Source organism: Amphiprion ocellaris, chromosome 11 (assembly GCF_022539595.1).
Source record: "Amphiprion ocellaris isolate individual 3 ecotype Okinawa chromosome 11, ASM2253959v1, whole genome shotgun sequence".
In the NCBI taxonomy this organism is placed as follows: Eukaryota; Metazoa; Chordata; class Actinopteri; family Pomacentridae; genus Amphiprion; species Amphiprion ocellaris.
In genome coordinates this window covers 35,973,050-35,997,989 of record NC_072776.1, presented here as the reverse complement: position 1 = coordinate 35,997,989, position 24,940 = coordinate 35,973,050, and the positions used below count along the sequence as shown (strand labels likewise).

Genomic DNA, 24,940 nt, shown 5'->3' with positions numbered 1-24,940 from the left:
TGGATGTGCTTCAGACAAAGGAACGGGTGGATTCCAGGGTGGGAGAGAGACTGCAGGTGATTGGCTCAGGTGTTGTGAGTGACAGTGAGGAGGTCCAATACTGTGAAAGTGACTGATTGTGACTGATTGCAGTGGTCTGTTCATGTTGGGATTCTTGATGGCCAACTATGAACTACTGCAGAGTGAACTACTGCAGAGGGAACTACTGCAGAGCGAACTACTGCAGAGTGAACTAATCCAGAGTGAACTATTGCAGAGTGAACTACTGCAGAGTGAACTACTGCAGAGTGAACTATTGCAGAGTGAGTGCTACATGTGCAATTAAGGCAATGCAGACAAACAAAGCTCCCAGCCCAGACAGATTTTCTGTCAAATTCTATAGAAAATTTCCTGACAAGCTGGCTCCAATTCTTCTGTCTGTATTTAATGAGTCTCCTGTAGGTGGCACTTTGCCTCCTACTTCTGCATTCCTACTGATGCTAAAAGCATCAGTAACTCTGCTTTTGAAAAAGGATAAAGACCCTTATCTCTTTGAAATGTGGACGTTAAAGTGCTGGCAAAATTACTCGTTATGCGTTTGGAAAAGGTACTTCCAAATATAATATCGGAGGAGCAGAATGGATTCATAAAGGGAAGGTACCTTTTCTCCAACACTCGTACGCTCTTCGATTTGATTTACTCCAAAAACCATGCTGAACTCCCTGAGATTGCTCTCTCTCTCTCGATGCTGAGAAAGCATTCGACAGGGTGGAATGGGATTATCTTTTTGCCGTGTTACGAAAATTTGGGTTTGGGAATAACTTTGTGTCATGGATTCGCCTTTTATATACAGCTCCACAAGCCAGCATACACACAGATGATAAACAGTCTGACTATTTCCCTCTAACACGTGGAACACGCCAAGGATGTCCACTCTCTCCCCTCTTATTTGCCCTGGCGATGGAACCACTTTCCATTAAGTTAAGGTCTCCTCTGTTCACTGGGGTTGTGCGTAAGGGTGTTGAACATAAACTGCTTTTATACGCGGATGATATGTTATTATTTATAACCGATCCTGCATCTAGTATGCATCTATTTTATCTGTTCTGTACAATTTTACTTCCTTTTCAAGGTACAAATTAAATCTTCAAAAAGTACATGTTACCCTAATAATACTCCTGCTCTCCACCTTCGATACACAGATATGCCCTTTAAATTCAGTAGAACCGGCTTTAAATAGCTTGGCATTAACGTCACCTGCACACTACCCAGCCTACTTACAGTTAACTTTGAGCCGCTCATCTCTAAGACCAAGACTGACTTTGAAAGATGGAGCAGTTTGCCACTTTCATTGATTGGCAGAGTAAATGCAGTAGAAATGAATATTTTATCCAAATTTCTTTTTCTGTTTCAAAATATTCCACTTTTACTCTCTCAAAAGTTTTTCAAAACTCTTGACCAGTGAATAAACACCTTTATGTGGGGAGGGAAAGCGCCAAGAATTTCTAAATCTCTGCTTCAAAGGTGCAAAATTAGCGGTGATATAGCATTACCTGACTTTCGGTTTTGTTATTGGGCTGTTCATATTCACAAGGCTCTCTACTGGCTTGAACCCCCTAATATCCCTTGGGGTAAACTTGAGGTTCTTCCTTGTATTTAATCTTCCCTCTCTGCTCTACTGTTTTCCTCCATGCCACTAAAAATTAGCTATTATACAGATAATCCTGTTGTCTTTAACACATTAAAAATTTGGCAGCAATTCAGATGTCACTTTAAGTTTTTATCTGCATCAATTTTGGCCCCAATATACAATAATCATTTATTTCCCCCTTCAATGTTAGACTCTACTTTCTTGCAGTGGTACAGAAAATGTATCAAGAATTATCAAGATTTATATGTAGATGGAGTATTCTCTACTTTCTCTTCTCTGGCTTCTTCATATGAGCTACGTCAATCACATCTCTTCAGATATTTTCAAATTAGGCATAATACTTGCACCACCTTTCCTAATTTCCCTTCACTTCCTTCTAAACCACCATGGACCGATGTGCTTTCTTTGAATCCACATCAAAAGACATTAATTTCCAAAATTTATAACTATCTAGTCTCATTCAAAAATGGCGGAACTATCAAATCCAAAGTTAAGTGGGAACAGGAGCTGGGAGCAGAGATAAGCATGGAATGTTGGGAGGCAGCCATTGATAGAATCCAGACTACCACTACGTGTGCTAGGCTTAGCCTGATACAACTTAAAGTACTGCACACAGCTCATTTCTCCAAATCTAGGCTTTCAGTTATATATCCACATGTTTCAGACATCTGTAGCAGGTGCCATAATACTCCCTGCAATCTCAGCCACATGTTCTTCCTATGTCCAGAGTTGCATGGCTATTGGAATGGATCCTTCAAAACTTTATCCACAGCGCTTGGTTTAAATGCGCAACCATGTTCTCATGTCGCCATCTTTGGTGTGTCTATTGAAACACTTCTAAATGCTCTAAATGCGAAGCAGAAACAAATAATTGCATTTACATCTTTTATAGCTCAACGTACAATACTGTTACACTGGAACTCTCCTAAGAGTCTGTCCTTTTCCCAGTGGCTTAGGGGGGTCATGTTTTTTCTTAAACTGGAGAAAATAAAGTACACTATCAGGGGCTCCAGGGGGGAATTTTTTCATACATGGCAACCCTTTATATCCCATTTTAATGCCATGCACCGCTTACCTATGGACTAATCAGAGCACTACCAGAGTAGATAGTTTAGGTTTCATCCTTTACCTAATGGCATCTGCCCCTTCACAGTGAGGCACAGAGAGTGTGTGTGCATGTGCCTGTACGTGTACGTGTGTGTGTATGTGTACGTGTGTGTGTGCCTGTGCATGTGCATGTGTGTGTACTGTGTACTGTGTGTGTGCGTGTGCATGTGCATGTGTGTGTGTGTACTGTGTACTGTGTGTGTGCGTGTGCATGTATGTGTGCCTGTGCATGTGCGTGTGTGTGTACTGTGTACTGTGTACTGTGTACTGTGTACTGTGTGTGTGCGTGTGCATGTGCGTGGGTCTGTTGGGGCTTTGGGCTTAGGTTGACGCTTCCAGGGCTTAGAATGTACCATCTTTAGGCCTGAAATTATATGGTACTATTTCTGTTTGTTTTGAAATGCAGTTTGTCACTACAGTCAAATATGTATTTAAAGTAATGTCTATTTCAAACTATTGAATGTGCATTGATATATATACACGTATGTATTTCTCTTTTTCCTGCTACTGTACCAATATATATTTAGCTGTATTTGTTCAAAGATATTACTGAATATTGTTTTGCGTATGCCTGGATGTCATACCTCACTGTTCTAAATAAAAGTTTTTAAACATTCAGTTTATTTCAGACTAATAGTTATAAATAATAAATTAAAATTAGTATATAATATTTGACTCTAGTGAGCTTCCGCCAGATGTCTGAGCTTCTCATCCTATCTCTGACGTTCTACGTCCCACATCCAGTCCACACCACCAGGGGGCGCCCAGGTACCTCCTGTCTGGTGAATTTAGTAGCCAATCCTGATTTGCCTGGTGTTACTTCTTCAGACTGTGTCCATCTGAGCTCCATGAGGCCCCCAGGCTCGGCCACCAGATGTTCCCAGGTCTGTCTCCAGGGGGGGTCCTGGTTCCTCTGACCCAGGTGAGATGGTGGATTTCCTTTTAAAAGGTTTCATCGAGGTTTTCTAAATCACTCTTTGTCTGGTCCTGGCTCTTCTGGTGGGGAATCCACAGGATGTTCTCGTAAAGTCTTGGAGATCATTCAGATGTTTTATTGTAAACACCAGATGAATCTTCATGATCTTTTAGGTCAGTAGCAGTTTGATCTTTAACTCTTCATGGATCCATTTCCTCCAGTCTTCCTTATTGTGGAGCCATGTAGACGGACCTTAACGGAGGCCAGTGAGGTCTGCAGATCTTTAGATGTTCCTCTGGGTTCTTTGTGACCTCCTGGATTAAATGTTGATGTTTTTGGAGAAATGTTGGTCATTGATCCACCCTTGAAGGTTCTCCACTGTTTCATGTTTCTCCATGTGTGGATAATGTCTCCCACTGAGGTTCTCTGGAGTCCCAGAGCCTCAGCAATGGCTTTGGAACCCTCCAGACTGATGAATGTCCATGACTGTGTTCCTCATCTATTCTTGAATCTCTTTAGAATGTGGCATCATGTTCTGCTTTCTGAGACCCTTCAGCTGCTTCACAGTGAAGACAGGTTCTATCTAGTGATGTTTAGGTTCCACCAGCCTGGCAGGAACCACCTGAAGGTCTGGATGGAGAACCTGAACCCAAATAACAAATGAATCTGGTCCTTCAGTGGATTGGTAGCTAAGGGGGCGAGAACGAGATGGACTGGACAGAATTTTACCTTCAGTAAATGAAATCATGATTTAAAAACTGCATTTTGTGTTTTCTTGAGTTTTCTTTTTCTGATATTAAATTAGTTTGATGATCTGAAAAATTTCAGTGACAAATATTTAAAAATATCAAATAGCCGACAGCTCTGAAGCTCCTAAAGATACATTTACCACCAAACATCCCAAAATAACCACAAAAAGCCTCCAAATGAGCTCAAAAGAAAACAGCTGTGGGTTTGAGGGAACAGATCTGTGGATTAGATGACATCAAACCTGCTTCATCACTGCTAGTCCCACTGATCTGAGGTCTGTTCAAACCTTCAGACAGGTTCTCCAGGACGACCTCTGACCTCTGACCTCCCACTTCCTGTAGAGACCTGCAGGACCCTCTGATGTTTGCTGAAGCTCATTACTGATGGAAACATGAACTCTAGTCACAAACTGACGGCTCATAAAACCTCCTGAACCTGTTTCTGCTGATTTACAGGCTGCTGGTGGGTTTATGGGATGGAGGAGGACTTCCTGCACTATGATGGACTTCAAGACACACAAAAAAAACACAGAGAATTCAAATCCAGAGCTCATTAGTATTCATGTATTATTATAATATTTCTATAAGCTTTGACCTGCTGGTGGCGCTAAACTGGAAACTGATGAATGAGTGAATAATAGAAGCCCTCAGTTTTCAGATTAAAGGTTTTTTTTTTTACAGATCAGAGTTTCTGAAGAACTTTTATCCACAGAAACTCACAAACATCAGGCTGCAGCTGTTAACCACGACCGGAAGTGCTGCAGCACACGGCGGCCTTCAAAATAAAAGCACGGGCCAACAGGCGAAGCAGCCTGTCGATAAAATCACAATCAGAAACAGAAGCTGCTGTTTGGACTGAAGACAGGATGAGTTAATCAATAATCAGTGATCAATCAAGAACAGCTTACGTGATTAAACTGATAATTAGTTCAGGTTTGTTTTATAAATTAAATCTTTAATCAGGAAACAGTTTGAAGATGTTTGATGTGTTTAAATGAAGTGATTCATTTATAAAGAATCCATAATTAAATAATGATTAAAGGATCAGATTATTAACAAATATGTCTGGAGTTTGAATGAGCACAAATTCAACATTTACTGATAAAAGTACCATAAATATGATCACAAACGGACAAAATAAAACAGTAAAACAAAAACAGAAATGAAAAAAGAGAATTTTCTGTTTAAAATCAGGAAATGTTTTATTTTTAATCTTTATTTAGCAAAATCAGAGACGATTGATAGACATCAAAAAAAATCATCATATCCAAAAATCACACTTTAAGAGCAAAAGAACCAATAAATATTAAATAAATCATCGGGGCAAATTAATAAAAAAAAGTCAGAAAATACAAAAACAAACAAACAGTTTCCTTAAATCAAAAACTCAAAGATTCTCATCATTAATTCATTTCCTCATTTAAACGTCGGTTTCATTATTTTTCCTCAAACTTCACATTAATCTGAAAGAAGAATAACTGAGATGTTTAATCAGAAATATTTCAAAAAAATAATAATTTCAGCTTCTTAATTCTGAATATTTTGCTGTTGGTTTGTTCTTTTATTTCATATTAAACAACATTTTAAATATTAAAGCATCACACAGACATGAATAGAAACGGACCTCTGGTTGTCTTCATTAATTTCTATTTCTCTGCCTACTTTCAAACCATCTATTCAGTTTTTAGCTTCAGTTTTTACTTTCTGGACAGATTTAAACCTTCATGTTTTCTGCTGGTTTCCCTCTGGATCAAAAAAGTCTCTGATCACCAACCAATCAATCGATAATTAAATAAAATAACCATCAGATGTGTTCCTGGTTGGTTGTTTCTAAAACATCGTAGGATCTGAACTCTGGGATTTTAATTATTTTTAAATAACTTCTTATAATAAATTAGATTTTAGGTCCCAAACGTTAACATTTTAATTATTCAGATAAATGTAGAAAATAAATCACAACATTAATATTTCATCTAATCAGGTAAATCTCTAGAATGATTCATATTGTAGGTTCTTAACCCTCGTGTCGTCCTGCAGGTCAAATTGACCCAGTTTAAAGTTTGAAAATGTGGAAAAAATATATATTTTCACAGTGAAACTTCTGATCTTTGAACATTTTTTGGTGGAAAAAAAGAAATGTTAAAAATGTTTCTTTAAGAACATTCACATAAAAATCGACCAAAATCCAGCAAATTTCAATGGATTTTGGTTGATTTTTATGTGAATGTTCTTAAAGGAAATATTAGAAATTTTACTGATATATATGGAATCACTTTAGATATTTTTAGGATTTTTTTGGAAGATCTTTACTCATTTTTTGAAAATATTTACAAGAATTTTCTTGACAAATTTGGAGGATTTTTTAAAATATATATATAAAAAATTTGAAACATAAAAAAAATTAAAGGGAAGCTTTTAAGGAATTATTGGAACTTTCTTCCTGAAGGTTTGGCACATTTTCAGAAATTTGGGGAATTTTTGCTGAATTTTTGTATTTTTTTCAGACAAGAAAACAATATTTTTTGGTGCCTGTAATTGAGGACAACAGGAGGGTTAATCTTTAAAAATTAGTTGTGCGAATTATTGTTTTTATGAATAACAGTGAGTTTCATTTACTAAAACTACCTTTATTTTAATATATATTAGTTAAATATTTGATTTATTCACTTCAACAGATGAAGTCTATAAATAAATAATATTCAGTCTGAGCTTGTGGTTTGTTTTATTTTGAAGTCCTGACCGGAAGTCGCCTCCTCTCCGCCCTCACCGCCTCCAGCTTGACCTCCAGTAACTTTCCTCCACGTTCTGTTCTGCAGCAGAACCTCCAGCAGAAGCTCCCAGAACCTCCAGAGCTCCTCTCCGCTCCTCGACCCGCTCAGACACGAACCAGGAGGACCGGAGCCGGGATGAGCCGGTCCCGGTGAACCCTCCCTCCCTCCCTCCGCTCCGGTTCTCCCCCCACACCGAGCCGCTCCGTCCCCGCCTCGGAGGCCATGGGCTGCGGCCTGAGGAAGCTGGAGGACCCGGAGGACAGCAGCCCCGGGAAGATCTACTCCACCCTGAGGAGGCCGCAGGTGGAGACCAGAACCGACACGGTGCTGGAGTACGTCCTGCTGGACTTCAGCCTGGAAGGTAATCAATACCTCTGATCGATCACTGATCAGCAGGACTGGAAACTGTTAAAGTCAGATTTGTGGTTATTTTCATCATTTTTGGTTCAAATCTGAAGGATTTCCTCATTAATCAATAATCAAACATCCTAAATATGAAACCTGGTCGATACTTTATTGATTACTGATCAGCAGGAACAGAACTGGAAACTCCTAAAGTCAGAATCAGTTCCAGATTCACTGATTTATTTCATTGATTTCACATCAGAGCTTCAGGAAAAGATCATTTTCATGATTATTGATTTAATCTGAAGGATTTCCTCAATTAATCAAACATCCTGAATATCAGCGATAATCAATAGAAAAACCGAAAACAGTCAACATTTGTCCTTTTTGTCTTCAATAATTCAGATTTTTATTCACCATAAATGAACTGAATTCATGTTTATTCATTTTCTTTCATCTGAATTTTTACTGAAATTTCAACATTTTACTGAATTTTATTTTATTTTTTTATTTTTGTTGATTCAACTTATTTTTAAAGAAAAACTTTCATATTTCAGTGCAGATTTTCTGGTTTCTTTGCTCTTTGAACTCATTGATTAACAGAGTGAACTGATCAGCTGATTGATTACTGATTTTATCTGATATTTTCTGGTTTTATCTGAGCAGAACTCCGTTTTTAGCTGTTTAATAATAATAATAATAATAATAATAACAAACATGTTTCATTCTTTGATCAAATATTCTGCAGATGAATCAATAATCAATAACTGTATTTGAAGTCATCTTTAGATTCTTTCTGATGTTTTCAGATTTTTGTCGTCGTGTTTTTTTTAGTTTTTATACTGATTTTAGCGTCTTTCTGAGACGTGTTCAGATATTTCCTCTATGAGGAACCAGGAGGTGAAGATCTGAGAGGATTCTTCTAACATCTGATCATCTCACTGATGGAAAATAAAACAATCCAGGAGATAAATCAGACTTAAGTTGGACAGAAGCTCTTCATGTTTGTTCATTTAGAAGCACATTTATTGAACATCATTAAACCTCCTGTTGTCTTCATTTACAGGCACCAAAAGTATTGTTTCCTTGTCTGAAAAAAATCCCTAAATTTAGTAAAAAAAATTCCCGAAATTTCTGAAAATTGGCGAAACCTTCAGGAAGAAAATTCCAGTAATTAGTTAAAAGTTTCCCTTGGCAAGAAAATTCTTGTAAATATTTTCAAAAAATGAGTAAAAATATTCCAAAAAAATCCTAAAAATATCTAAAGTGATTCCATATACACTATATTACCAAAAGTATTCGCTCACCTGCCTTGACTTGCATATGAACATAAGTGACATCCCATTCCTAATCCATAGGGTTCAATATGACGTGGGTCCACCCTTTACAGCTAGAACAGCTTCAACTCTTCTGGGAAGGCTGTCCACAAGGTTTAGGAGTGTGTTTATGGGAATTTTTGACCATTCTTCCAGAAGCTCATTTGTGAGGTCACACACTGATGTTGGACCAGAAGGTCTGGCTCTCAGTCTCCACTCTAATTCATCCCAAAGGTGTTCTATGGGGTTGAGGTCAGGACTCTGTGCAGGCCAGTCAAGTTCATCCACACCAGACTCTGTCATCCATGTCTTTATGGACCTTGCTTTGTGCACTGGTGCACAGTCATGTTGGAAGAGGAAGGACCAGCTCCAAACTGTTCCCACAAAAGTTGGGGAGCATGGAATTGTCCAAAATGTCTTGGTATGCTGAAGCATTCAGAGTTCCTTTCACTGGAACTAAGGGTCCCAAGCCCAGCTCCTGAAAAAACAAGCCCACACCATAATCCCCCCTCCACCAAAACTTTACACTTGGCACAATGCAGGTCCCACAAGTATGGTTCTCCTGACAACCACCAAACCCAGACTGGTCCATCAGATTGCCAGATGGAGAAGCGTGATTGGTCACTCCAGAGAAGGCGTCTCCACTGCTCTAGAGTCCAGTGGTGGCTGCTTTACACCACTGCATCCCACGCTTTGCATTGCACTTGGTGATGTATGGCTTGGATGCAGCTGCTCGGCCATGGAAACCCATTCCATGAAGCTCTCTGCTGAAGCACTGTTCTGGAGCTAATCTGAAGGCCACATGAAGTTTGAAGGTCTGTAGCGATGGACTCTGCAGAAAGTTGGCCACCTCTTCGCACTATGCTCCTCAGCATCCACTGACCCTGCTCCATCAGTTTACGTGGCCTACCACTTGGTGGCTGAGTTGCTGTCGTTCCCACACACTTCCACTTTCTTATAATACAGCTGACAGTTGACTGTGGAATATTTAGGAGCCAGGAAATGTCACAACTGGATTTGTTGCACAGGTGGCATCCTATCACAGTTCCACGCTGGAATTCACTGAGCTCCTGAGAGTGAGCCATTATTTCACAAATGTTTGTAAAAGCAGTCTGCAGCCTAGGTGCTGGATTTTATACACCTGTGGACATGGAAGTGATTGGAACACCTGATTCTGATTATTTGGATGGGTGAGCCAATACTTTTGGCAATATAGTGTATATCAGTAAAACTTCTAAAATTTTCTTTAAGAACATTTTTTTTAAACATTTCTTTCTTCCACCAAAAAATGTTCAAAAATTTCCCAAAAATGTTGACAATGTGGACATCAGAAGTTTCAATGTGAAAATCTATTTTTTCCACATTTTTAAACTTTAAAACGGGTCAATTTGACCTGCAGGACGACACGAGGGTTAAGAACTTTTATCTTTAAATCCGTCGGCTGTCCTCTGTTCTCTGGTTTATACTCAGACTATTATCTATTAAACATCCTTTAGTCTGAATCTTTCTGTTTCTTGAGTCCTGAACTCATTCACTGATGTTTTATTTCTGATTTTATTTCATCTTTTGGTCTTTTTTTTCATCTTTTCTGTCGTTTTTCCACAAACATTTCCAGCTGCCAGTTGATTTTCTGCTTGTGTTTGATGAGGAACTGGATTTATTTTAATTTTTCCAGCGTCAGTTGACCAGAATAAAGATTAAAATCTTTATTTAAGCTCAACACACCTGAAGGATCGGCTGATTGGTCTAAATGTTGCTCTAGAACTCCTCGTTACTTCAGTGTTCTCCTAGGAGAACCAAACTTTGAGGCATTTCTCTGCTTGCTGTGACGGTAAACTGGATGTTTTAATGTTCCGACTGATGTTTCCATGAAGCTGCTGTACTGAACTCTTCTAACAGGAAGTCCAGAAATAACACAAATAATCTGTTTATTTATAACACGTCTCGACTGGTTCCTCGTTCTGAAACGTTCCTCTTTGGTTCTAAATCTGTCCTCAGATGGTTTATTATTATTATTATTAGTGGTAGTAGTATTAATCTCTCAGCATCTACAGAGAACTAGAACCAGAATGTCAGTCTAACGAGCGACAAGAAATAAACTGGGTCAGCAGGCTTTACCCTGGAACACACACTAACACACACTTACACACACTAACACACACGTAAACACACTTAGACACACTAACAAACACTAACACACAATAAGACACACTAACACACACTAACATACCCCCATGATGCTCTAGTTGTTGCCATAGAAACCAACCAGTTGCTGTTTTTTCCGTTAATCCTTCATCTGCTGCTGCAATCGACCCGTTTATTAATAAAACCAACAGTTAGAGTCCAGTTAGAGACCAGTTAGATCCCAGTTAGAGTCCAGTTAGAGTCCAGTTAGAGACCAGTTAGAGACCAGTTAGATCCCAGTTAAAGTCCAGTTAGATCCCAGTTAGATCCCAGTTAGAGTCCAGTTAGAGTCCAGTTAGAGTCCAGTTAGATCCCAGTTAGATCCCAGTTAGAGTCCAGTTAGAGACCAGTTAGAGTCCAGTTAGAGACCAGTTAGAGACCATTTAGAGTCCAGTTAGATCCCACTTAGAGTCCAGTTAGAGACCAGTTAAAGTCCAGTTAGATCCCAGTTAGAGTCCAGTTAGATCCCAGTTAGAGTCCAGTTAGAGTCCAGTTAGAGACCAGTTAGAGACCAGTTAGATCCCAGTTAAAGTCCAGTTAGATCCCAGTTAGATCCCAGTTATAGTCCAGTTAGAGTCCAGTTAGAGTCCAGTTAGATCCCAGTTAGATCCCAGTTAGAGTCCAGTTAGAGACCAGTTAGAGTCCAGTTAGAGACCAGTTAGAGACCATTTAGAGTCCAGTTAGATCCCACTTAGAGTCCAGTTAGAGTCCAGTTAGAGACCAGTTAAAGTCCAGTTAGATCCCAGTTAGAGTCCAGTTAGATCCCAGTTAGAGTCCAGTTAGAGACCAGTTAGATCCCAGTTAGAGACCAGTTAGAGTCCAGTTAGATCCCAGTGAGAGTCCAGTTAGATCCCAGTGAGAGTCCAGTTAGGGACCAGTTAGAGTCCAGTTAGATCCCAGTTAGATCCCAGTTAGAGACCAGTTAGAGTCCACTTAGAGTCCAGTTAGAGTCCAGTTAGAGACCAGTTAGAGTCCAGTTAGAGACCAGTTACAGACCAGTTAGAGTCCAGTTAGATCCCAGTTAGATCCCGGTTAGAGTCCAGTTAGAGACCAGTTAGATCCCAGTTAGAGTCCAGTTAGAGTCCAGTTAGAGTCCAGTTAGAGACCAGTTAGAGACCATTTAGAGTCCAGTTAGATCCCACTTAGAGACCAGTTAGAGTCCAGTTAGATCCCAGTGAGAGTCCAGTTAGGGACCAGTTAGAGTCCAGTTAGAGACCAGTTAGAGACCAGTTAGAGTCCAGTTAGATCCCAGTGAGAGTCCAGTTAGGGACCAGTTAGAGTCCAGTTAGAGACCAGTTAGATCCCAGTTAGAGACCAGTTAGAGTCCACTTAGAGTCCAGTTAGAGTCCAGTTCGAGACCAGTTAGAGTCCAGTTAGAGACCAGTTAGAGACCAGTTAGAGTCCAGTTAGAGACCAGTTAGAGTCCAGTTACCGACCAGTTAGAGTCCAGTTAGAGTCCAGTTAGAGTCCGGTTAGAGACCGATTAGAGTCCGGCTAGAGTCCAGTTAGAGACCAGTTAGAGACCAGTTAGAGTCCATTTAGAGACCAGTTAGATCCCAGTTAGAGACCAGTTAGAGACCAGTTAGAGTCCAGTTAGAGACCAGTTAGATCCCAGTTAGAGACCAGTTAGAGACCAGTTAGAGTCCAGTTAGAGACCAGTTAGATCCCAGTTAGAGACCAGTTAGAGTCCACAGATAGGGGCTTTCGACCAAAGAGCACCAGGTGCTAGGTTGGTTCAAAGTTGAGAGCCAGTGCTTTTTTGGTTCAAACCTCGTGCCGCCCCAGAACGGGTTTGTGTTTCCATTCAGAAGGAGCAAAGTTGGAGCTGCGTCATTGCGCCACCACAAAACGTGTGTACGTACTGCGTACGTAGCCGTTCAACAGCGTTCACGCCGTATGGAAACCCACACAACAACAATGGAGGACTTCATTGGAGTGGTGTTCATGGCTTTGCTAGTGTGTCTCGCCATCGCTGAACAACAAAACCTTCTGTTAGGGGTTACCCATCGGCGTCGCCGTTCCAATGCCCAGCGATCACGTTTGAGAAGAAAGGTAATTATCAAAGACGTTTGGATACTTAACAGTAAACGTGCTAGCGTTAGCTTAGCTACTTAGCTTCGACTACGCTTGCATTGACTACTTAGCGGTTAAACACGCGCAATAAGTTGATGACCATATCCATGTTTATCTTTTTAGATGTTTTTAGATGTCACCCCGCCCTCTGCCCGTGACGTGCTCGGCTCTCAACTCTGGCCACCTCTGGCCCAGCAACGAGTTGGTGCCCGAAACGGCCCCAGTTTTTGGAGCCCGGAGCCGCAGCTCCGGTGGTCGAAACACAAAAAACCGGCGCCAAGTCGGGCGCCGGCTCCAACGCCGAACGGGCTCCACCCCGGTCGAAAAGAGGGTTTAGAGTCCAGTTAGAGTCCACTTAGAGTCCAGTTAGAGTCCAGTTAGAGACCAGTTCGAGTCCAGTTACAGACCAGTTACAGACCAGTTAGAGTCCAGTTAGAGACCAGTTAGAGTCCAGTTACCGACCAGTTAGAGTCCAGTTACCGACCAGTTAGAGTCCAGCTCTTTGATTCATTGATTCTTTAGTTCTTTAGTTCTGTGGTTCTTTAGTTCTATGGTTCTGTGGTTCTTTAATTCTATGGTTCTGTAGTTCTTTAGTTCTGTGATTCTGTGGTTCTTTAGTTCTGTGGTTCTGTAGTTCTGCTCATTGCGAGTTCTGGGTTCTAATGTTCTAAATCATCTCCAGACTGTCATTATTTCATCTGATTATTAATAAACTAAACATCTGTTTAGATTTTCTACTACTACTGTCTGTCTGTAGGTTCTGGTTCTCCAGGTTCCTTCAGTCTGTAGGTTCTGGTTCTGCTGGTTCCCTCCGTCTGTAGGTTCTGGTTCTGCTGGTTCCTTCAGTCTGTAGGTTCTGGTTCTGCTGGTTCCCTCCGTCTGTAGGTTCTGGTTCTGCTGGTTCCTTCAGTTTGTAGGTTCTGGTTCTGCTGATTCCTTCCATCTGTAGGTTCTGGTTCTTGTTCTACTGGTTCCTTCCATCTGTAGGTTCTGGTTCTGCTGGTTCCTTCAGTCTGTAGGTTCTTCAGGTTCCTTCAGTCTGTAGGTTCTGGTTCTGTAGGTTTAAGTCTTACTTTTATTAAACTGACCTGAGAACATCTCTATGGTTCTGTAGATGTTCTCCAGCACCACGTGTAGAACTCTAACTTTGGTAAAGCAGAACTAAAGCAGAAGAACGTTGAGGTTTGTTGGAGAGAAACCAGTTTAATGATGTTCTCAGAGTGTGGAGAAGAACTGGACGGTTCCAGACCGTTCATGTGGGACGTCACTAATTAGACGTTCTCGGTTCTGGATGTTCTTCCAAGTTCCTGCTGCCAGATAATCATAAAGGAGCCTCAGAGCCCATCTGGTCCTGTTCTCCTGGCCCAGCTTCACACTCTCAGAGAAGATCTGACCAGAGCAGAAATGTTCCAGATGGAGAACACAGAACATTGTGACTGTTTGGTTTAAAACTGAGCTGATGGGTTCTAGGTTCTTCCAGATGGTTGTGATGTTTGAGGATCATTGATTACTGATCAGCTTCAGAGAGAATCCTTTATTTAAACCATTTATCAGCCAGAAGCTCCAAACTCTGAAGGAAACATCTGAGCTTCAGGTTTCTGAAACCTGAAGGAATTCTGTGTTTTCTGACAGTTCAGTCAGAAAAATGAACGATATCTGATTAGAATCACTTCATTCTACTTTTATTCACTCAAAACGAACCAAAAATGAACAGATTGGACCTGATTCTGTTAAAAACTAAAACATCTACAGAGAGACTGAGAAGAGAACCAGGAAATAAACGCAGCAGAACCAGAGAACAGAGGAGCAGGTTGTTGGAGATCCATCCAGCATGGAGGAACATCTACTGATAATGAGCAGAGTAGAGAGGAAACATGGAGATAGAAAAACATCTACAGGATGAGGAGATGAAACCACCAGAGAGAGACACAAAATGACAAAAATGAGACATGTATTTTTGTTACATTTTTACTGTATTTTTACTATTTTTTTTCTATATTTTTACTGTATTTTGCTGTATTTTATTACGCTACCATTCAAAAGTCTGGGGCCACTTAGAAATGTTCTTATTTTTGAAAGAAAAGCATTTTTTTCAATGAATATAGCATTAAATGAATGATAAATCCAGTGTAGACATTGTTAATGTGGTAAATGACTATTCTAGCTGGAAACAGCTGATTTTTAATGGAATATCTCCATAGAGGTACAGAGGAACATTTCCAGCAACCATCACTCCTGTGTTCTAATGCTACATTGTGTTAGCTAATGGTGTTGAAAGGCTCATTGATGATTAGAAAACCCTTGTGCAGTTATGTTAGCACATGAATAAAAGTGGGAGTTTTCATGGAAAACATGGAATTGTCTGGATGAACCCAAACTTTTGAACAGTAGTATATTGTGAAGCATTTTGGACAATTTTTGAGTCCGTTTCAAGGTATTTTAGACCAGTTTAGAGTCAGATTGGACATTTTTCCCGTTTTGCAGTGAGTTTTGATTTTTTTTTGTCATTTTGGACAAACTTTGAGTAATTCTAGATGAGTTTTTAATCAATTTACACAAGTTTCAAGTTATTTGGGACAATTATGAGTCACTGGATGATCTCAGAGCCGTTTTAGACCATTTTTGACATAGTTTGGTGATGTTTTAGTCATTTTGGACAAGTACTGAATCATTTAGGACAACGTTGGAGTCATTTCAGACAACCTGGACAGGTTTTAAGTTCTTTGGGACCATGTCTTTGATGTTTCAGACTAGTTATTATCATTTAAACAAAAGCTGAGTCGTTGTGGACTTTCCATTGTTCTGACATGTTATTTATGAAAAATGAGTGACTTCTCCTCACTGAGAGCTAAAGACCACCATCACATCACACTAAATACCGATAGAAATGATTAATAATAGAGTTAATAATGAGTTATAAACAATGTTGGGATTTTTTGGTTTCTAAACATCATGAATGTTCCTGAGAAACTAACAGGAGCTTCAATGGTTGAACTTCACACGATTAGTTCCAAATCTGCTGATAATCTGGACGTTGTGTCTGATAAATGGTGTGATTTAGTGTTTTTTATTTATGGACATCATGACTCTAGAGTGTTCCAGAGAGTTCCAGTGGTCCTCAGCTGGTTCTTCATCTCCTTCTGGTATCTGGGTCGCTGCTGGGGCCGCCGGAGGCTCTCTGGTCTTCAGGACTGGAACTGTGGATTAAACTGGGACAATCCGAAGGTTTCTGACATGATGAACCTGAAGTGACGTTATCGGTTCTCTGAAGCAGAGCTGGTTCTGTTCTGACCCACTTAGAGCTCCCTGCTGCTGATTATTCCTGTAATCTGTCTGATCTGAGTCCAGCGGTCGGTGGATTATTTCAGATTAAACTCAGTGTTTAGGTATTAAAGCTGGAGGACAGTTCAGGGACAGAACAAACTGAATCACACGATGAGTTTAACGATCTGAAATCAGGATGACATTCTGCTACAATCTGAGATTAGCTTCTTTCCTCATCACATTTCTGGTTCTCTTCAGGAACCTCAGATTAGAATTGAGACTTTGGAACTGAGTCGATGCTAAAACAGAGAATCCAACAGTCCTTGTTTTTACCTGAACAGGTGGCATGAACTACCTCATCTTTAGGCTAATGTAGCAGCTAGCATTATCTTGTTTAGGCTATCATTAGCTTGTTTATACTGATATAGCAGTTAGTGTTATCTTGTGCCAGCTAATGTAGCAGCTAGCATTAGCTTGTTTAAGCTAAAGTAGTGCCTGACATCACCTTTTTAGGCTAGCATTATCTTGTTTAGGCTAGTGAAGCATCTAATGTTAACTTGTTTCAGCTAATGTAGTGAATAGCATTATCTTGTTTAGGCTATCTTGAGCTTGTTTACATTGATATAGCAGCTAGTGTTGTCTTGTGTCAGCTAATGTAGCAGCTAGCATTATCTTGTTTAGGTTATCATTAGCTTGTTTATACTGATATAGCAGTTAGTGTTATCTTGTGCCAGCTAATGTAGCAGCTAGCATTATCTTGTTCAAGCTAAAGTAGCGCCTGACGTCACCTTCTTTAGGCTAGCAATATCTTGTTTAGGTTAATGAAGCAGCTAATGTTACCTTGTTTAGGCTAATGTAGTGACTAGCATTATCTTGTTTTGATTAACATAGCAGCTAACATTGTCTTGGTTTGGCTAGCAAAGTGGCTAACATTATTTTGCTTAGACTACTGGTGTTGAATGTTTAAACTTACATAGGAGCTAATGTCACCCTGTACAGGCTAACTATGTAGCTAACATTGTTTTTTTTTGGCTAGTCACTTGTGGTGGCTAATGCTGTCTTATATGAGCTGATGTAGCGGCTAAAACCATCTTGTTTAGGCTAACACTATGTTGATGTTCTCTTTTTTTGGGCTGATGTGGTGACTAACCGCTACATTAGCATAAACCTTATTTAAGCTAACACAGCAGCTAATGTGATCTTGTGTAGGCTAATGTGGCTAATGTTACCTTGTTTAGGTTAAAGCAGCAGATAACATCTTGTTTTGGCAAACATAGCAGCTAACTTTTCTTGTTGGCCTGTGTAGTCGCTGCTGTTTTCTTGTTTTGGCTAACATAGAGGCTAACATTATCTTCTTTATGCGGTAGTAACAACTAATGTCATTTTGTTGAAGCTAATGTAGAGGCTAGCATTGTTTTGTTTTGGCTGATGTAGCAGCTAATGTTATATTTTTTAGACTAGTATAGCAGCTAATTTTCTCTTGTTTCAGTTAACTTAACAGCTAAAGTTATCTCGTTTGCTTTACCTTGTTAGGCTAACGATGTTTAGGCTCATGGATGCAGCAGTTTAATTGGTTCAGTACTTTGTTTATATTTAAATATCTGTGATGAAGCGTCGTTGAAATGATAAGAAAACTTCCTGTTTATGCTTTTAGCTTCTGTTTTTCTACTTTTCAACCAGCTGGACTGAGGTTATTTGAGGTTTATTTAGACGTAATTATCAGTTGTTTTTGGTGCTTTTTCACTAAAACTCCAGGAAGTGTAATTTCCTCCCTCTGATTAGCGTCGGTGGCTAAACAACCTGTTAGCGGCGTCAGTGTTTCCCTTCAGCTGGACTCTTCAGAAGACCTTTCAAGAACTGGTCTTCTTCAGTAGAAACCAGCTGGACTTCTCTGGTGACCCACAGTTGGTTTCTACTGAAGCTTCATCATCTTCACAATCTTCAGAGTTTCGTTTAGATCAGGAGTGTTAAATCCATTCTAGTCCAGGTTCCACATCCAGTCCAGTTTGATCTCCAGTGGACCGGACCAATAAAACCAGTAAAACCACAGCATTGTAACCTCTAAATAACCACAACTCCTAATGTTTCCTTTGTTTTACTGCAAAAATGTTCACATTTCAGTAATTATCTTTTTACTAAACATCATGAACAACCTGAAATTTGTTGAGAAAACTAAGTTCAGTTTCATCAACATTCAGCCTCAGTTTATCATTTCCACATTACAACTTCCAGATCACAGAGTGTCGACAAAGGAACACAACATTTAGTCACCTGGAACTGAACCAGAGAGGATTTTATTTTATGATCAAAATTGCAAGAGTCAGACACAAAAAGAAAAAAAACAACAAAAGCAAACACAATATGACAAAAATGAGACATAAAACAACAAAAAATGAGACAAAAAATTTGACAAAAAACATACAAACCAACAAAAAAATGGACAAACGACAAAAATGAAACAAAACATATCAAAAGTGGGATACAAAACAACAAAAAAGTAGACAACACAAGTGAGACAAAAAAACTAACCGACAGATGATGCACAAAACAACGAATAAAGCAAAACACAAAATGACAAAAATATGAAAAAAAGCACAAGTGAGACAAAAAGGAAACAAAAACAAAAGCGAGAAACAAAATGTCAAAAACACGAGAAACGACAAAAAAGACAAAAAAATCCACAAAAACAAGAGAAAATATTACAAAAATGAGGCACAAAATGACAAATTACAAAAGCGATTACAAAAAAATTACAAAAGTAAGATACAAGCTGGGCTGCACAGTGGTGTAGTGGTTAGCACTTTCGCCTTGCAGCGAGAAGATCCCTGGTTCGCGTCCCGGCTTTCCCGGGATCTTTCTGCATGGAGTTTGCATGTTCTCCCTGTGCATGCGTGGGTTTTCTCCGGGTACTCCGGCTTCCTCCCACAGTCCAAAAATATGCTGAGGTTAATTGATCATTCTAAATTGCCCGTAGGTGTGAATGTGAGAGTGATTGTTTGTCTCTGTATGTAGCCCTGTGACAGACTGGTGACCTGTCTAGGGTGTCCCCTGCCTTCACCTGAGTCAGCTGGGATAGACTCCAGCACCCCCCGCAACCCTAGTGAGGATTAAGTGGTGTATAGATAATGGATGGATGGATGGATGGATGGATGGATGGATGGATGGAAGATACAAGCTGACAAAAAAGTAGACAAAGAACACAACCGAGACAAAAAACCCACAAAACGACACAAAGATTCACAAAACAACGAATACAGCAAAACGCAAAATGACAAAAATATGACAAAAAACACAAGTGAGACAAAAAGGAAACACAAAACAACAAAACGTGAGAGAAACGACAAGTCAGACAAAAAAAAGACAAAAAACATCAAAAATAAGACAAAACATTACAAAAAAGAGACACAAATCGACAAAAGAACAATGAACAATTTAGTATTTTACTTTCTGATCCAAACAACTTGTCATGGTCTTGAAATGATTTTAAGTTCATAGTTTTACAAATTTACAATCTGCAGTTAATGTCTCCTCTGGAATTTTTACACTTTGAGGACCGGATTGGACCCTCTGGAGGACCGCTTCTGGCCCGCAGGCCACATGTTGGACACCCCTGGTTCAGATCCTGACAGAAACAAACCGTCTGCTGCCATTCTGTGTGTTGAGGAGCTGGAGGCTGAACGCAGCAGCTGCTGGTTTAGCTGCAGCTTGTTTTTCTGCTGCTCTTCTTGTTGCCAGGCAGCTTCTTCCTTTTCACACCTTCACACATGGACTCATAAAATCCATCTCGCTGCCCTTGGCCCTTCTTCCTCCTCCTGTCTCTGGGCTCCGTCCTCCTTCCTCCTCCTGTCTCTGGGCTCCGTCCTCCTCCTTCCTCCTCCTGTCTCTGGGCTCCATCCTCCTCCTGTCTCTGGGCTCCGTCCTCCTCCTTCCTCCTCCTGTCTCTGGGCTCCATCCTCCTTCCTCCTCCTGTCTCTGGGCTCCGTCCTCCTTCCTCCTCCTGTCTCTGGGCTCCATCCTCCTTCCTCCTCCTGTCTCTGGGCTCCATCCTCCTCCTTCCTCCTCCTGTCTCTGGGCTCCATCCTCCTTCCTCCTCCTTCCTCCTCCTTCCTCCTCCTGTCTCTGGGCTCCATCCTCCTTTCTCCTCCTGTCTCTGGGCTCCGTCCTCCTTCCTCCTCCTTCCTCCTCCTTCCTCCTTCTGTCTCTGGGCTCCGTCCTCCTTCCTCCTCCTTCCTCCTCCTGTCTCTGGGCTCCGTCCTCCTTCCTCCTCTTTCCTCCTCCTTCCTCCTCCTGTCTCTGGGCTCCGTCCTCCTTCCTCCTCCTTTCTCCTCCTTCCTCCTCCTGTCTCTGGGCTCCGTCCTCCTCCTTCCTCCTCCTGAACAGAGGCCTCACTGCGGGCTGGAGGATGGGAGGAGCAGCAGCAGAGTAGAAGCTCCAACAAAAGCCTGGTTTGGGGCCGTTTAGCTGCATTCTGGAGCTTCTGTTGTCTGGTTGGACCTGCTGACCTCCTGCTGTGACCCTGGAACCACTCTGATCTGTCCTCTAGTGACAGATCTGTTCCTGATTTTATGCTGAAGTTCCAGAAGTAAGAAAACTTCATTCTAGATGCAGCTTACGTTTATATAAATGCTAAAAACTACAGATCCAGCATGACAACAGGTTTTCTCTGCAGGCTTTAGATAACGATAATGCTAGCTGCTGTGTTAGCCCAAACAAGCTAACGTTGGCCACTACGTTACTCTAAGCAAGCTAGCGTTAGTCACTATGCTAGGCTAAAATAGCCGTTTCATTCCGCTAAGCAACATCATATTAACTTCTATGGTGACCTAAGCAAGATAGCATTAGCTGCTACATGACCTAAACAACATAACATTTGTCTGAACATGACAATATTAGCCTCTAATTAGCCTAAACAACATAACATTAATTGCTATGTTAGCTTAAACAGAAAAGAATTAACAAGTACATTAGCCTAAAGGTGATAACATTAGTGACTACATCAGCCTAAGCAAGATAAAGTCAGCTTAACAAGCTAACATTAGCCACTAAACCAATTAATGTTAGCCGTTGAGTTAGCCTTAAACAAGATAACGTTACCAACACATTGGCCTGAACAAGTTAATATTAGTTATATAGCCTCAATTACAAAATGCTAGCTTCATATAATAACATTTTGTGCTACACTGGAATAGACAAAGTTAACAGTTATGATTTTGTAAACAAGATAACATTAGCTTATCATGATAACATTAGCCACTACATCAACCTAAGCAAGATAACATCAGGTTAACATGAGAGCATTAGCTGCTACCTTAGTCTAAACAAGATAACATTAGCTTATCATGATAACATTAGCTGTTACGTTGGTGTAAACAAATTAATGTTAGCCGATGAGTTATCCTTAAACAAGATAATGTTACAAACACATTGGCCTAAACAAGATAACGTTAATGACAGAGCTACAGAGCCTAAACTACTTAATGTTAGCTGTTAAGTTAGCCTTAAACAAGATTAAGGCTAGTTATAGAGCTACATAGCCTAAATGAGATAATGTTAGCTTAATATGATAACTTTTGCTGCTACACTGGAATAAACAGTGTTAACAGTTATGTTTTTGTAAACATGATAACGTTAGCCACCACATTATCCTAATAAAGTTAATATTAGCTGCTATATTAGACTGAATGATATATTGTTAGCTTAATATGATCACATTGGATGCTATATTAGCAGAAACAAGACAACGTTAGCAGTTGTGTTTTTGTTAACAAGATAACATTAGCTGCTAAGTCAGTCTAAACATGATAATACTAGTCGCTACATTAGCTTAAAAAAGATAACATTAGCAGCTACATTAGCTGAAAAGACATGATAACATTAGCTAGTACATTAGCATTTGTCTGAACATAACAACATTGGCCACTACTTTAGCCTAACAAAGTAACGTCAACTGCTGTATTATCTTGAACAAAACAGCATTAGCCACCATGTTAACCTGAACTGTATAATGTTAGCTACTAAGTTTGTGTTGACCGTATCGTGCTAGCTACTATGTTAGCCTAAGTTGTGTAAACAGGCTAACATGATCCTGTTTATAACTGAATGTTAGCCACTGTGTTAGCCTGTTAGCTGTGAATATAAAGTTAGAGCTGAATCTCTGTTAGCTTGAATTCTGTGTTCAGATCTGGAGTTTTATCTTTGAGCTGCTCAGATCAGTTGGATTGTTTATATGAAGACTTCTGTCTGAAACTTTCCATCCAGATCTTTGACTCCAACCCTGAACATCTCTGAATCTCCATGTTTCAGTTGGTCTGTTCTCGTCTATTTCTGCTGCGGTTCTGACTGACTCGTATTAAAGGCTGCAGCCTGTTAAATTTAAATCCACCCTGAGAGGCACTGAGCCGCAGGAATCCCAGTAAAGCAGCAGCTCTGAGGTTGCGGTCGTTGCAGGGATGTGAGTTGTCTGTTTGTTGGTGGGAATGAAGAGGTTGAATGATGTCCTGAGGAATGTTTTCATCATGTTCTCATCACTGAACATTAACTTTCTCTTCCTTTAAAAGCAGCATCAGCCTGAAACTTCACAGAGTGGCTTTACCTCCCCATAAAGGAGGAAAAGCTGCAGAGATTGGATGTTTGAGCCCGTTAATGTCCCCACAACATGAGTAATACCACAAACACACCCCCCCAGTGCCTCTTTGTCCTTGTCTGAAGCCTCGGCTCAGAGCCTGGAAGCGTTAAAGGGTTCAGGGTGTTTAGGGCTCCAAGCCAGAGTTCAGGAACAGCAGCTCTTTGTGGACACAGGAAGTAACGCTGCTCAGATTCCAGACAGAAAACAGCCTCAGTTCACGACCAACCTCCAGCAGACGTTAAACCGGACGTTTAGTCAAACGTTTAGAAAACGTTTAGTGGATCAACCTGCAGTCTGAAAAACATCTTCATTCAACAGTAGAACACCTTCATCTAACAGTAGAACACCTTCATTCAACAGTAGAACACCTTCATCTAAAAGTAGAACACCTTCATTCAACAGTAGAACACCTACATCTAAAAGTAGAACACCTTCATCTAAAAGTAGAACACCTTCATTCAACAGTAGAACACCTTCATCTAAAAGTAGAACACCTTCATTCAACAGTAGAACACCTTCATTTAACAGTAGAACTAGGGCTGGGACTTTAACGCGGTAATTTCGATTAATTAATTACAGCGAAAATAACGCGTTAAAAATAATAAAGCAATTAATTGCACCCTCCTCAGTTCCCTCATTTCTGGCACACCGGTAACTCTGATGAACACTCCAGCCCAGTAGGTGGCGGTAATGAACCTAAAGTCTGTTTGTAGCCATGAAGAAGAAGCACAGGAAGCACTGAGTGAAGTCAGGCTCTGGTGAACAGTGAAGGAAGATGAGATTGAGCTTGTTGGGCAGAAAGTTTCCTTTTAAAAATCTTCCTGATGGCAGCTTGGATAAAAGCCTGGTTGTGTGCAAATTGTACAACAAAGAGTTTTCTGATCACTGCGTCACTTCAAGCCGACGGTATCACCTCAATGTAAAACATGTTGCTGTTAGCACCAGAGCTAACGTTAGCTACGAGTCATGCTAACGGTGTAGCCATCCCATAATAGACCACTTTTCTAGACAGTGCTTGAGTTTACAGAAAGTCTTTAAATGTTGAATAAAATCGCTATAATTGCACTTAGATTTGCAGTAATCTGTGAATGTAGCAGACAGATGAAAAATGCAGATAAATAGAAATGAAACATTTTTGTGGTTTAAGTTTTTACTCCGTCGAGGCTCTGCCTCCTTGGAGGAGGAATAACCTAAACAACAAAAATATCTCTTTTAATAACTTAATTATAACATTTTTGTTTATTAAAAAATTACATAAATAAAAATTAATATTCCTATAAAAAAGAACCATAAAATTTACACCATTTATCAGACCCAGAAAAAATGAAAGCAGAATGAATCTCTGGATTTTCAACTTTCTGAAGCTCCTTGAACTACTTATGCTGATTTTATGTGCCATACAGTGGAAAAAAAACAACTAAATTCAGGCTTTAAGTCATCAAAATCACTTTTTCTATATGTCCCATTTTCCTTTTTTAAAATAAATTTTAAATCATAAACACGTATATGTCTATTCATTGATTCAACTGTCAACCACAATTTTATTTGAATTGAAAAACTTCACTTATTGTGTCAAATACTGCTATTTGACAGAACTGCAATTAATTGTGATTAATTAATTACAATGCCTGTAATTAATTCGATTAAATTTTTTAATCGCGTCCTCCACTAAGTAGAACACTATCATTCAACAGTACAACACCTTCATGTAACAGTAGAACACCTTCATTCAACAGTAGAACACCTTCATCTAACAGTAGAACACCTTCATTTAACAGTAGAACACCTTCATTCAACAGTAGAACACCTTCATCTAACAGTAGAACACCTTCATTCAACAGTAGAACACCTTCATTTAACAGTAGAACACCTTCATCTAACAGTAGAACGCCTTCATTCAACAGTAGAACACCATCTAACAGTAGAACGTAGAACGCCTTCATCTAACAGTAGAACACCT

The 24,940-nt window shown here is 40.0% G+C and overlaps 1 protein-coding gene and 1 long non-coding RNA gene across 2 annotated transcripts in view; both read left to right on the top strand.

The window, feature by feature from the left end:
- The first annotated feature begins 7,172 nt into the window (after positions 1-7,172).
- rftn2 (raftlin family member 2) overlaps positions 7,173-24,940 on the top strand; it is a 34,595-nt gene continuing 16,827 nt past the window's right edge. Inside the window, exon 1 of the mRNA XM_023293068.3 lies at positions 7,173-7,534. Coding sequence (XP_023148836.1) covers positions 7,396-7,534 — 139 coding nt within the window. The 5' untranslated portion in view covers positions 7,173-7,395. The remainder of the gene's footprint in view (positions 7,535-24,940) is intronic.
- Positions 9,398-24,170, top strand: LOC129350019 (uncharacterized). Its single transcript, XR_008603214.1, has 2 exons — positions 9,398-13,070; positions 13,215-24,170. It is a non-coding gene; the product is annotated as an uncharacterized LOC129350019 (long non-coding RNA).